Source organism: Convolutriloba macropyga, unplaced genomic scaffold (genome assembly GCF_964194025.1).
Source record: "Convolutriloba macropyga unplaced genomic scaffold, txConMacr16.3 SCAFFOLD_1061, whole genome shotgun sequence".
Classification (NCBI taxonomy): domain Eukaryota; kingdom Metazoa; phylum Xenacoelomorpha; order Acoela; family Convolutidae; genus Convolutriloba; species Convolutriloba macropyga.
The window spans coordinates 1-14425 of NW_027453651.1; the positions used below are offsets into that span (position 1 = coordinate 1).

The 14425-nt window shown below is 37.9% G+C and overlaps 1 protein-coding gene across 1 annotated transcript; it reads left to right on the forward strand.

Moving 5' to 3' along the window:
• Positions 1 to 8455: 8455 nt before the first annotated feature.
• On the forward strand, positions 8456 to 11413 carry LOC142358449 (beta-1,3-galactosyltransferase 1-like). The gene has a single exon (XM_075409847.1). It carries the CDS (start codon positions 9765 to 9767, stop codon positions 11058 to 11060), a length of 1296 nt encoding a protein of 431 aa, XP_075265962.1. The 5' UTR covers positions 8456 to 9764; the 3' UTR covers positions 11061 to 11413.
• The last annotated feature ends 3012 nt before the right edge of the window (positions 11414 to 14425 follow it).

The following is a 14425-nucleotide window of genomic DNA, read 5'->3' on the forward strand; positions in this document are numbered from 1 at the left end:
ATTGATTAGCTGCCCTGGTTTTGTTGGAAAACAAGTCTCAAAATCAGTTGATTGAATATACAAACTTATAAAGAGGCAACTTGAAATTTGCAAATTTGCTTCTTTTAATTAAAAAACTCAAAAAAACTTTTTTCTAATGTTTATTAGAAATTTTCAGTAGATAACAAAAAAGCGTTTGAAATAGCTCCTTCCGTTTGTTTGAAAATAATCTGAAAATTTATTTCATTTATTTCAAAACTGCAAAGAAGCAACAGAAAAGTGGCAAAATTGTTTCTCTGTTATATAAAAATCAAAAAACGTTTTTCTAACGTTTTTTTTTCTTATTAAAGGAAAAATCAATCAATTTTCAAAAAAGAGCTATTTTATATACCTCCGAAGTTCATTAAAAAACAAGCTGAAAAACTATATAACCATTCTGCAAAACCGAAAACAACAGACAGAAAATTACTGAAAAGCTTCTGACAAAAAAAAACCTGCAAAGAGGTTTGTGTTTTCTTTGATCTTAATTGCATACTACTAGCTGCGAGCCTAGTTAATGGGGTAGTATGCTTTCCTAAGAAAACCCGACATTTACACCTATTTTGTTTTCATTTTGCATACTACTAGCCGCGCATCTAGTTAATTGAGTAGTATACACTGAAAATACCTTCTCAAGAGAAATAAAAGAGAAGATAAGATCTCAAAAAGAAGTAAATCAAAAGCTCTCGAATAATTCCCCACTCAAATTCATTCACGCATATAGTCACTTTAAGTTAAAAAATTCAAACCTCTCTTCTTTTTTGTCCGCGGTCTCAGAAGTTGCCGAAAGAAGTCCCTTTTCCCACTTTGGTCTAAGTAGTCACCAACTGAAGAGGAGTGTGTTTCCGTTGGGTCGCAGTAGTCACCAAAGTAAAGATGAGCAATTCATAGGTGGCAGATAATATCCAGAAACAAATACAAGCAGTTTAATGGTAGCAGTTGTCCTTAACTTCATAAGAATCGCAAAACAGAATTTCTTGGAAAAGAGCTTCAAAGTAGACCCAGCTTTTAAGCAACCAGTTTTCTCTGCTTGTCTGTAGCTCACGTTGCCTGGTCGCACCGCATTTTAAATTTTAAAAAAAGTTAACTTATTTTGAAGAAGTATCAATATAGATTTAGTTTGTTTGGTTTTAGGTTTCATTTGTTCCTAAAACTCCACACACACAAAAAAAGAAAACACTTCAGTAAAATTTTTTCTGGAACTTTGATTGTGATTAAAGGAGAACTAAAATTTATGTAAAAAAAATTGAAAGCAATTATTTGGTCCTGTTCAACAAATCAACGGTACACACGCGCGAACGTTTAGTTTTTCCTTTTTTTAAGCAAATTTTTAGCTAGATTTAGCACCAAAAAAACACCTTTAGGATTCCTATTTTTGTGAAAATTTGCGTTGCTACTTTTGAACGAAAAGAGCTAGGCTGATTAGCCTACAAAAACTTAAGAGGTTTTTAATTTACCAAAAAAGTCGTCGCTCCGTAAATTTCGAGCCGTTCTTTACCTTTACTTTAAATACAACAGAACCATTACAAGTTGACTACAGCCGGTTCATCAGGATGACAAAAGAAAACAGCCAGAAGTTACAATACGCATTGAACAAGTTCAAAATGACTGAGCTCAACATGAAAAATCAGCTTGATCTCTTACAGACATCCGTTGAGCAGAGAAAAAGCTTCCGCACTCTTTCTTTGTTGATCAACAAAATCAAGGAGAGCGTTGAAGAGCTGAAGACAAACCTTGACAGCATCATGATTGAAAAATTAAGCTCCAGTAGCATAAATTCGGTCATGAAGCGTCAATCGAACTTGATCTCTCGTCTAGAAAAGTTGGAACTAGAAGTCAACAGTCTCGACGATGATGGTCAATTGAGTCAATCATCGACTCGAGTGCGCGATGACATCAGCTGCATCTCACAGTCCTCAAGAAGACAACTCGAGTTGCATCGATTGACACCGGTTTCCCAAAACTCAGAGCAAAACAACATGACAGTAAAGAACCCTGCCAGCGATTTCTCCCCTCCAGTGCCCCCAAGACCGGCGAAACCATCGTTTTTCCTTCCGCAAGGAGAAAATAAACCCAACCTTCTCTCCAAATTCCTTCAGAGCAACAGCCAATTTGCGCAGGATACTAGAGAATTGACTGAAGAACCAGTAAAAAATTTTACGACGGCTGAACACATAAATCAATCAATGTCGTTGTTAGCAGCCCCAACACCAGCATCAACCCTATTATCCAGAGCAAACATTCAGGACAGATTTGTCTTGAGTAATCCTCAATCCCCAGAACACAAAGTTGTTCTCAGAGAGCAAGAGAACACTTTCAACCAGTTTGCTTCAATTCAACAACCCTCCATTCCAATGAATCAAACTGCAGTCTTATTTCCTGTTGAATCTATTGATAACCAGCCGGAATTAATTCACTCATCAATTGGAGAATTGAACCAGTTCTCTAGTTCAAAGCTGATCACATTGCCCGAAATGCCAATAAATCAACCAGCAAATGCCACAGTTAGACCAAAAGAAAAGTCTTCTGTTCCCTTAAATAACAAAAGTGAAGATCAAAGCATACAACGTCTTGCATTAGATTTACAAAACTCAATTCAACATAACTGTCCAGTTAACAAAACCAATACATACCAAACATCAAGTTCATGCAATTTGAATGAGCAAATGCTTCAGCGTCAATTTCATTCAGAAAAAGGAACAAATAGAGTGACAAATGAGACCACGCCAAATCCATATTGTTACAAAGACAGTCGACACAATCCCCTACATTTTGACAACAATCAAAGTGCAACTGCTCAAACTGTTTCAAGCACTCAATTTTCAGCTGTTCCAATAAGTGAAAACCAGAACAGCGTTAAATTGGCGTCAGCAATGTCGTTACCAACAGTAGCGCAAACAAACGTTTCCCAACAATTTCAGAACCCACTTTACCCAACTGGAGTTCATTTTAGCAATGGAAATCGAACGGAAGAACCAAACAATGGAATTGTTTTCCCCTCCAATACAACACTCAACAACCAAGGTACCAACCTTGTTTGCTGTACATCATCTCAGCCACCTAATTGTCCGCTTACTCCGGAAAATCCCTTTACAAACTACCAAACAGCCATTCTTCCCCCCTTTGCTCAATATATTAGCCAACCAAACATTTCGGGAAATTCGAAACAAATTCCAAATTGGTCTTTTTCTGGAAAGCAACTGTTTCAGCCACGAACTGAAATACAAACAGAGACAATCCCGATTGAAAATAATTTTAATTTACAAACCACAAACAAAAATTCCATTAAACTTCCACCAACAACAATATCAAATTTCAATGGTAACCCACTGAAATACCATGAGTGGATAAACAATTTTTTCAACCTAGTTCACAATAATACTAGCCTTACGGATACACACCGTATAACATACTTACAGAACTCGGTCGTAGGAAAAGCCAAAGAAAAAATTCAAGCCTACTCGTGTGACCCAGCTTACTACGCAATTGCTTTGAAAGAGCTCATGGATCACTTTGGAGATCCCAGCATTGTTGTGAATGCTTTCATCAATCAACTGGAAGCCTGGCGTCCGAACAATGACTACAACAAACAGAGTTTCGTGTCTTTTGCTTCTTTTCTCAAACGATTAGTGCAAGCTTTTGAATATTTAGGCTTCAAAGCCGACTTGCAAAGTTCAACATTGATGAAAAAGGCAAAAGAAAAAATTCCACATAATATTCTGATAAAATGGACAGAGTATACAATAACATCATTTGGAAATCAACCAACCGTCTCTGATTTTCAGAAGTGGCTTGAAGTACAGGCCCAAGTATACGACAAAATCAACAGAGAAATTGTTCATAAGCCGTTTAATAATTGGAACACATTCGGTCACAACAGTAATAGCATTAGCAGAATTAACAACAACAATGAAAGTAGGAACAGCAATGCTATGAATCAATTTTCTAATACTTCACAAAACAATTGGAAACCGAATTCATTGCACTCAAGTCGCCCTGCAAACCAGCATGGTCAACCACCCTTTCCTCCGCGTAAAGATGCTGATCAGTCAAACAGGTCTTGCGAGAAATGCAAAGGAAGTCACATACTCGCAACATGCCCTGAATACCAGAAATGTGCGCCAGACCAAAGGTATGACATTGTGAGCAAGAACAATCTTTGCTCGAACTGTTTAAGCAACAAACATTTTAAGCAGTCATGTCCGTCCACAAAACGATGCCAAACATGTAAAGGATTTCACCACACAACTTTGCATGATCCTTCGAAACAAGTTAAGCGGCCCACTGCTGCCTTCTCAACAAGCAATCCCAATCAGCCGACACAAAATCTAGCAAGCCCCCAAACACAGCCATCCTTTCAACAACAAAATCAAAACAAAAGTACTGACACTGTCAGCAGTACAAAGAGCCAGCAGACAAGATACGGTCAATCGTTTTCTGGTAAAAGACAATCACAGCAACAAAATGTTCAACGCGCCCATTTGAGTGCTTCGAATCCGAACCAAAACTTCAGTATCAACCGAAATACAATTCCTCCTCCTGAATGGTATGAACAACTACAAATAATACCAGTTTCATTTGTAAACGGAAGTAAAGTGTTTGATACCTACGCCTTGATTGACCCCGGAAGCCAGTTCACCTTCCTGCTGGATAAAGTTACTAGCTTTCTTGAGCTTCCCTGCGAAGCACAAGCATCAACAACTCTGCAGTACCTAAACACTGAACATGAAATGCCACTGTCCAAAATTAGTGAAACAGTGACAGTAACGCCTTATGACAAAATCAGTCAACACTTCAGCATTGCAAGAGCCTATAGCACGCCATGTCTCAATGTATCACCCGCTAACGTTCTTGAACTCAATCAATTATGCGACACCTTCAAGGAACTTAGTCACATTTATTTCCCTGACATAGCCAACGGTGCAATAGGCGCCCTTCTTGGTGTCAATACGTTTCCCTTCACATATCCAGTCGAGGTAATCCAAGGTAGCAAAAAGCATCCATTCGGCGTAAAAACAAAGCTTGGTTGGACTCTCGCTGGAGAGTACGAGCTATCTCCTAAAACAATAAACTCAAACAAGCCCCCTCGCCAACCATTCATTTACCATGTCTGCCGGAAAGACACTGAAGAAGAACCATTGGACGAATTAGTTCAAAGATTCTGGAAAATAGAAGCTGAAGGTACATTACCCGAACAGAATGAAGACAGCTCACTAGACCAATTAGCAGTCCAAACAATGGAAAACTCAATCTGTCACAACGGTGAAAGATATCAGATTGGCCTTCCTTGGAAACCTGTAAAGAAACTCCAGAATAACTATTTCTCAGCTGTCAGTCAACTAAAAAGTCTACAAAAACGACTACAAAACGATCCCGGTCTCAATCAGAAGTACAACCAGACACTCCAAACAGACTTGGATAAAAATTTTGTCAAGCCAGTCGAAATGCAAGCACCACCCCCAGAGTCAATATGGTACTTACCTCATCATCCAGTCACTAATCCAAACAAACCCGGAAAAGTGAGAAGAGTTGCCAACGCAGCATCACAATTCCGCGGTGAATCACTGAACTCAAATCTTCTAACTGGTCCTGATTTGCTAAATAACTTAGTTGGAGTGCTGTTGAGATTCAGAGAACACCCGGTTGCTGTTTTGTCAGACATCGAAGGAATGTTTATGCAGATTGCCGTGAGACATGAAGACCAGTCTGCTCTTCGTTTCCTTTGGATGATAGACAACTCCATTCGACAATTTCAATTCACTAGATTAATCTTTGGCGCAACATGTTCACCATTTTGCGCAATTTATGTGCTCAATAAATGTGCAGACCACAACAAAAGTGAATTTCCAGCCGCCTTGAACGCTATTAAACACCACTTTTATATGGATGACTACATTCAGTCCCTGCCAACAATTTCAGAAGCCAAAGAAGTCATATCACAGACAACAAGATGCCTGAAAAAAGGTGGCTTCAGGTTGACAAAATTTGTTTCGAACCAACCAGATATACTTGCTGAAATCTCTTCCGACGACAAAGACGAAACAAAAGAGATCATAAGAGTCCTTGGTCAAAAATGGAACATAACAACTGACGATTTTGTCATGTTCCCCCTACAACAATTTCCTAAAGATGCAACAGTGTACACACAAAGGAAAATTTTCAGTTTGGTATCTTCAATCTTCGATCCCTTCGGCCTGTTGTCTCCCCTGACAATTAGAATCAAAATGGTTTTGCAGCAGATTTGGAAACTTGGAAGAAAATGGGATGATTTGTTACCACATGAACTACACCATAACCTCCAGAAAGTTCTAAACAGCTACTTTGCCATGCCCGAAATCCGAATACCAAGAACTGTTCACAATTTCAGTAAAATCACAAGCAGCCAACTTCATATATTTGTGGATGCCTCAATGGCAGCTATGGCAGCCGTTGCTTACCTCCGTACAACCAATAGTCAAACCACTCCGCCACAAGCATGCTTTCTCATGGGAAAATGCAAAGTTGCTCCCATTAAACAAATAAGTGTGCCAAAAATGGAACTAGAAGCCGCTGTTATAGGAGTGCGCCTTCTACAACTGATCCAAAGAGAAATGACACTGACATTCGACCAAATTTTTCTCTGGTCCGACAGTCAAGTAGTTTTGGACTGGATAGCCTCAAATAAGAAGCAAAACGTTTTTGTTTCAAACAGATTGCGAGAAATTCATAAAAGTTCTTCACCCCAGCAATGGCATCACATCTCAACTTATCTCAATCCCGCCGATCACGGAACTCGCGGTCTTGAGACAAACGAAATTCAGCAGAAATGGTTAGATCCACCCCAATTTCTTTGCCAAAGCGAGTCGACCTGGAATGAGATAAACAAACCACGCGCAACATGTGCGGCAGTCACGAGAAGTCCCAAGACAATTAAACCTATTGTCGATCCGAGTAAATTCTCAACATGGAACAAACTTCTTCTGACAGTTGCAACAGTTTTCAACCTAATTAATCGTGCAAAGAAAATGCGAACGAACAATCACCAATACACAACTGAAGACATTCAATTATCGCGAAATTATCTCCTGAAATTATCTCAGGACAGTTTTTTCCATTCGACCGTTAATTCCTTACAACGTGGAATCAAACTAGATTCTAAGTGCAAAATACGATGCTTAAATCCGCTGTTGGATGAGGACGGATTACTCAGATCTTGTGGTTGGTTGCAGTATGCACCAACACAACTGGATTTGGAAAAACGTCCAATAATTTTGCACGCCAAGGACAAAATTGTTCGTTTGTACTTGGAACATGCCCATCAAATATGTATTCACCAGTCCACAGAACCAACAAAAGCATTCATTCAACAACGTTACCATGTGATTGGCCTGCGGAAAGCGTTAGCAAGCGTACGGTTTCATTGTTTCTTATGTCGACGCTTTGACACGAAAAACATTCAACCAATTATGGCACCATTACCTAGTTTTCGTTTTCCAACAACAAAAACACAGTTCCCCTTTGCTAATTCTGGTGTAGATTTCTTTGGACCCTTCTACATCGAAGATTCCAAAGGCATTTTAGAAAAACATTATGGTCTAATATTTACATGCATGGTGACGCGAGCAGTTCACTTAGAAACGTGTCCAGACCTCAATACAGATACGTTTCTCAATGCCTTCAGAAGATTTTGCAGTCGTCGATGCCAGCCCCAACTTCTCTACAGCGACAACGGGAAAACTTTCGTTGGCGCTTCTGAAGAACTGAAGAAAACTGTTAAAGCCTTGGACAATGACAGAATCTACAAAGCTTTAGCAGTAGCCAATACAACGTGGAAATTCAATCCCCCATACGGCCCTCATTTTGGCGGTGTCTGGGAGCGTTTGATCCAGAGCGCCAAAAGAACGCTCCTCCTCATTCTAGGATCCAGAAGACTCTCTTTTGACACTTTCCTAACAATTATGGTGGAAACAGAATCAATCCTCAACTCCAGACCACTCACTAACGTTGCTGAGCAGCCTGACAACGAGGAACCTTTGACTCCAAACCACTTTCTTATCCAGCGTCCCTTCAACAGCTTGCCACCAGGACAATTTGGAGACCAGCAACCTGCAAGCTTGAAGACATGGAAAAACACGCAGAAGCTGATGAACCATATATGGCGACGCTTGGTGAAAGAGTATCTGCCAACGCTTAGCCGACGGTCGAAATGGTCAAACAGCAACGATCGATCTCTCAAAGTGGACGACATTGTTTGGGTGTTGAAAGACCAAACACCAAGAGGCATTTGGCCACTGGGAAGAGTCATGGAGACAACGCCAGGACGAGATGGAGAAACACGAGTCGTAAAGGTAAAAACGGCTTACGGCACGTTCGTTCGCCCCGTTTCCGGTCTCGCACGCGTTTTTTCTCCATAGTTTTTTTTTAGATTTTTCTCACTCCGGTTTTAGGCAACGTGAGTTACCCCTTTCCCACAAATTGATGTACTGACCATATTGACAACATTTCAGCCTACAGTTTCAGAGCCAATTTCAAAGAAGATGAGAAAAGACTTCAATCAATTGATGCCTCCGAAAACCCTTGATGCCCCCTTTGTGCCCTTGCAGCATGTTGCCAATGTTATTGCAACTTTCAAGATGATTCAAAAACCGCCAAAATTGCAACAAAAAACTTGACTCTTTTGTCCAACAACGTGAAACTTAGACGTGCTCTTTTAACAAATTAAGAAATGATTAGACTAGAGATATGTTTTAAAACAGCTATAAATCCCGAAAAATGGAGTTGATAGTGAGGAAAAATTTCCCTAGCTGGAAAATATAGAATGCGCGTTTCAATTAAACCACTTAAACTTGGCAGCGATGTTAAAACTTTCAGTTAAAATTGGTTTTTGTTTCTTGGCAAATATTTAGCAATATGTGACATAACCAACATACACACACAAATACAACACGTTGCATTACTACAAGTGTTTATTAAGCGTGTTGAAACTGGTGCTACCATTACTAAGTGCTTGACAGAGCGGAAAAACAACAAATATAGTTAGTTTGGAAAAATTTCGAAAATATATTTCTGTGCGGTTTTTTCTTTGATTTATTATTCCATTTTTGCCGCTGTTTACGACAATTTGCATTGAAACGACGAAAATTTGTGAGTTGAAAGACAGAAAATCATTACTTGCTCATATCTAAATTTTGCTCATTTTTTATAATTGGTACCTCGAAGTCAAATTTAATCATTAAAACGCAACCAAATATCAAATTCGCGTTGTGGCACGTCAATTTTTATACAAACCTTTTTGAACGTGTTTTCTGCAAAGCAAATAATGAATTAAACGTGTTATCATCATTAGCATATTTTCAGACTCAGCAATATACGCTGAAGAAGCGTTTCATAAAATGGCCTCTTTTAAAAGAAAATACGCTTTTCAACAATAATTTGTTATCTTATTTCAGTGGCGTTCAAATAAAGTCCATTGTTTTTCACTTTCGTCTTTTTTATCTTTTGTTTACACGTGTGTTAATTCCAAAAACAATTATCCTTGTACATGAACGGGTAGTGTTTTGCCTCATACAAAAAAGACAAACAATTTGGCTGCTTTTTTTAAAAAAATCATTCTGAAATAAAAACAAAGCCTGCAGGTGTTATATGTTTTATTAACAAAGTCGCGCGATCTATAATCAAAAGATTGTTTTTGCCATCTAAATGTTTAAGTTTCGCTGTTAGCCAAAAAAAGTGCGCACGTGGTTAAAATAGTGGAAAAAATACCACAAATGAACGGAATTTTCCTCCCCAGACCGTTACGGCAACCAATACAGCCGCGCAGAAAAAGCGCTGAAACTTTTTTCAAAATGCCTCGACTATCTCAACGATTTATTATGCACGCGAAAAGCCGTTTACGTTGTTTACTTCTGGTCCTGTTCTTTTATTTTGTTCTTTGTTTGGCTATCGTTAAATTCCCGAATCCCAGTCATATAGAGGCTATCAGCTTAAATTTGGCGGTTAAGAATGAAAACGGAGGCGAAATACCCGAACATTATCGAGAACTTCACGAATCGCGTGGGCGAACCCTGCCTTCATCGGCTTTTTTCGGCAAAAAGCAGTTTAGTCAACTTAGCAGTGAGAATCTATACATAATTGAGAACGCAGCAAAATGTAATCGAAACAGCACTAGCGTCAAAAAGAGCAACGAATCAAAAGAATCGATAAAACAGATTTTAATTTTAGTTTCATCGAAACCCGAAAATTTTGCCGCTAGGGAAGCAATTCGTAATACCTGGGCAAAAAACGGCGAAATTCACGACTATCAAGCTACAGTTATGTTTTTGATCGGTGTAAAAAACGATACTAAAAACTTGGGAAATATTACAAATTTGCGGATCGAAAACGAGAACTCACACGACTTGATCGTCGGCAACTTTATCGACGATTACAGATCGATGACGTCAAAGACGAAGATGGGCTTTCATTGGTTCGTTTGGAACTGTCCGAAAGCCGACATCGTTTTGAAAACAGACGACGACGTGTATATAGTGTACAGTAATTTGTATAAAGTAGTCGCTAATTTACAACCAGTTTCCATTTTTGGTTATTGCACTGCTAATCGCTCATTTGTCAGCCGGAACCCGAGGGAGAAGTCGTACGTCTCGTATCTCGATTGGTCAGAACCGACAGTGCCGCGTTATTGCTTCGGAATGGCTTATGGTATGGACAATTATCTAGCCAAAATAATATACCAAACTTCCAGCAGAATTGTGCAATTTCCGTTGGAAGATATATTTGTGGGCATTGCAATTGAGGCTTCAAAAATTCGGGTTCGGTTCGAATATGTGAACGCAAATTACTCGCTTCACGCGGACCAAGTTGCCTTTGGGCTTCATTTTTGCAATAGAAAGAATTCAATAGCCATTCACCAGTTAATGCCTTCTGAAATGAGTTTCGTTCACACTGAGTTTGAAAACGGGATGAAAAACCCGAACGGTTGTGATGACTTTCCGAGACATCGGCTTGAAAAATTTCGGCTGAAAGAGCCGTTTGAACGTGTTGTTCGTCACGAGCCAAGCTATTGATCAGCTGAAACTTATCTAGGCATATCGTTTGAAAGTGTGCAGCAAATTTGGTGCTTTTTTAGCATAATCGAACTAATCGTTCTCATTAATCTTGCGATATCTATTACGTTCTACTTTATTTTGATTTAGTGATTATGTTAACTAGCACCCCCCCCCCCCCCCCGACCTCTACGCTTTCGAACATATCATGCTCACTCTACCTTTAAGGATTTCGTGCTAGTGTTAACACGATCTATCTATTATACTAGTAATTAAATCATATCTTCTGTTTTTGCACAATTGTAAATTAATTATCTATCAATCTGTTCAATTTTATTTTCTCACCTGCGACCTTATTAAAATTTCGATGTACAGTAACGTTTTGAAGCCTTCTCATCATTAGCTAAAAAAGGTAATCAAAAATTTTAGGTAAAGTTCGAGTAATGAAACCTGAAACCTGAAATAGAAAAAATGCCCAAACTTCTCAAGTTCTTTTTTTCAAATATTTTTCGGGCAAGTTAAGATGAAATTCTTTCAGCCAGTGTCGCCCGAGTTTTTTTTTGGCTCATTTCAGTTAACTTAGTTTAGGTGAGAACAATTAGCCTTAACGATTCGGATAAGCTCAGGTATTTTTCAGGCAAATTTACTTTTTGGTGGAGTATTATATCGCTAAAATAGAGCACTAAGGAAATAAAATACGACAAAATTGTCCTGCACAATACCGCCAAGAAAGTGGGCAGGTAAAAAAAATTCTAGCTCAATTTTTGTCAAAGTTGCTTACTTGTGCACGATTCAAGTAAATTACTTACCCAATGCCAAATATAGACAAAATCTTACTAAAACAGCCTTGCGCATAGTTAGTTCAATGAATTTTGGTAATATAAAACTTTTTTTTTTTCGCTTAGATTTTCCGTATCTTTTCCTTTTGTGCCCAGAAAAAATGTCCGATAAAAGAATGGCAAAACGTTTATACATAATTGTGTATATAACTACCCAAAGCAGACAACAAATTTCTCGCCCAAATTTCATACTTTGGTTGCTTTGGGGGAAGTCATAAACAAAAAAATGTTGACCATACGGAATCTCTCAAATCTTTTCAAATAAAGTGACTTTCACAATTTTTACACTTGGCTTTTACAATTTAATTGTTAACAGATATCAATGATTGTCTGGTAAGTTTTTATTAGGAGAACTCATTTCACCAATTGTAACGGCTGCTCTCCTATCAAAGTCAAGGAAAACTTTACACCGCCCAGTTCGTTTCAGCGGTTTCAAATCTGTCCGGATATTGCGCTTTTGCAGTTAACTTTTGTGAACTGTATGATCCGCTATACTATAGATTACCGTTGCATTACTTGTTGCACAATTACTCTTGATAATTAATTGCTCAGCTTTGCTGTATAACAAACTTGTTTCTCTCAGAATAACAAAATAATTCAAATTGAAACAATCAATTTTTTGTTGAGTTTTTGTTAATAACTCAAATTATAATTCGAAATTGCAAACTCTGCTCCTATTAAATTGTCAAGGATGACTTCAAGTAACTGTCAACCAAATGTCGAGTTTGTAGCGAACCTCCTTGTTAAGGGGGGCGCTTTTAAAGCAACTCAGATATAATAAATCTGATTCAATTTAATAAACAACTCTCTGTTTCTCAATTGGCTTCAATAGCCACCAATATCAAACTATGCTAGGCTTCGTTAAGAGCAACTGACTATGTGCTTTGCACAAAGTTTCTCTTAGGAACTTTGTTCGTCAGAGAGAAAGATTGAGAATATCAAAGTTAATTCTCTTTTCAACAAGTCAAAGTAAAGTTAAAACTGTACAATCAATAATATGATCTACAGAAACAAGACACGATAACAAGTAATTTACCACTCAAGAAAGTTTGCTTCAATACGCACTGTATGTCAGTTTAATATAACCAAAATTGCCAATTTCTGATTTTTGGTAGTTTTTCAAGCTCCTTTTATGCTGCTAGTCACGTGGATTTACATGTCAAATTCAACTGTTGATTGGTTGTAGATAATAATGTCGACGGAATGTGAAGACTTTTCCATAACGTCACTTTTTCAGTGTAAATTTGATGTCATGGGAAATTTGTTAACCATGTAGAAGTTTTGTCGAATATTCTGTATCAATAACAGGTTTTTTCGCAATCCAATCGCAAAGAATCTGATGCAATACTGTTAAGTCGTAGTATTGTTTTGCTGGTGGTTGAGGTAATTCGAGTTTGAGTTATAGTTTAACTTCATGAATGACGATTGTGTACTTATAATAGTTGCTAAATATAAATGTTGAAGAAATTGAACAAATCCGTATGACTTCAATAGAATGTAGCATTAAATTTCGCTTGTCACGCTATTCTAGCTTTAATGCTCGAAATGACCTTGACGCGCTATTCAATTTGATTTCTGAGTTGTTAAGCTCAGCCGCAATACCAATTATTTGTTGCGTTTGAAAAAAGGACATCTAAGCTGGAAAAACCAGAGTCCAAAACATTTGTATACTGCTTACATAATTACTTTTTTGTTACTACTATTCAGCGTTCGCTCAGGACGCAGTCAGTACTCTTAGAACCACAAAAAATTTGATTGTGTGAAAACTTTGAAGCTTAATATTTTTTGTTTGAATCTCACACCCAAAATATTTTTGGCTGATTAACATAGTATCGAAAAAGTGGCTGGTAGAAAAAGCCATTTGACCTAGCCTGGATCCGTTTAATGTCAATTTTGTCCTGACTCCACTTGAAAGGAGACGAACTCTATGCTCAACCGGTTTCTTTGTCGCGTCATTTTTGGCCGATCGATATATTTGTCGTACAGAATTGTGAGAGGTATAACTAGAAAGCCCGTCAAGCGTTGGCGAAATTCCATCACCAAAATGTTAAAATTTGATTTTTTTTCTGAATTTTCCTTTATTTTTGAATACGTGAGGTTAAATGATTTGATTACTAGTTTGTCAGAACAAATGTTTAGTAACTTCATGGGCAAGCATTAAAAGAACCCAAAATTACTGATTACCTAGCTTCGGTGACATTTACTTAAATTTGTTTCGGTAAATGTTTATAAATAAGTGCAGAGTTCATTTCTTTGACATCCGTGCTCTCTGATACAGTTGAGCTGTCAGAAGGCAATCAAAAACTGTTATCGGCCAGGCAACCTGGATAAAAAAGAATTTGTAAATTTAGGGACTTTAGAGCTTGACATTACGTTAGAAAACGAGTTAAATGCTAACTTCTGGAACCCATTTTCCCGTTTGGAAGAGTGAGTTGTTTACAATTTCAAATTATTTTTTACATTAAGGAAAATTGCCTTAGAAATGATTCAATGTGTTTCAATACGTTTAAATTATTTTATTATTCATTCTGGCGGAAAAATTGGAAC

Coding starts and splice junctions, on each gene's coding strand:
- LOC142358449 (XM_075409847.1), top strand. CDS start 9,765: ATGAACGGAATTTTCCTCCCCAGACCGTTACGGCAACCAATACAGCCG.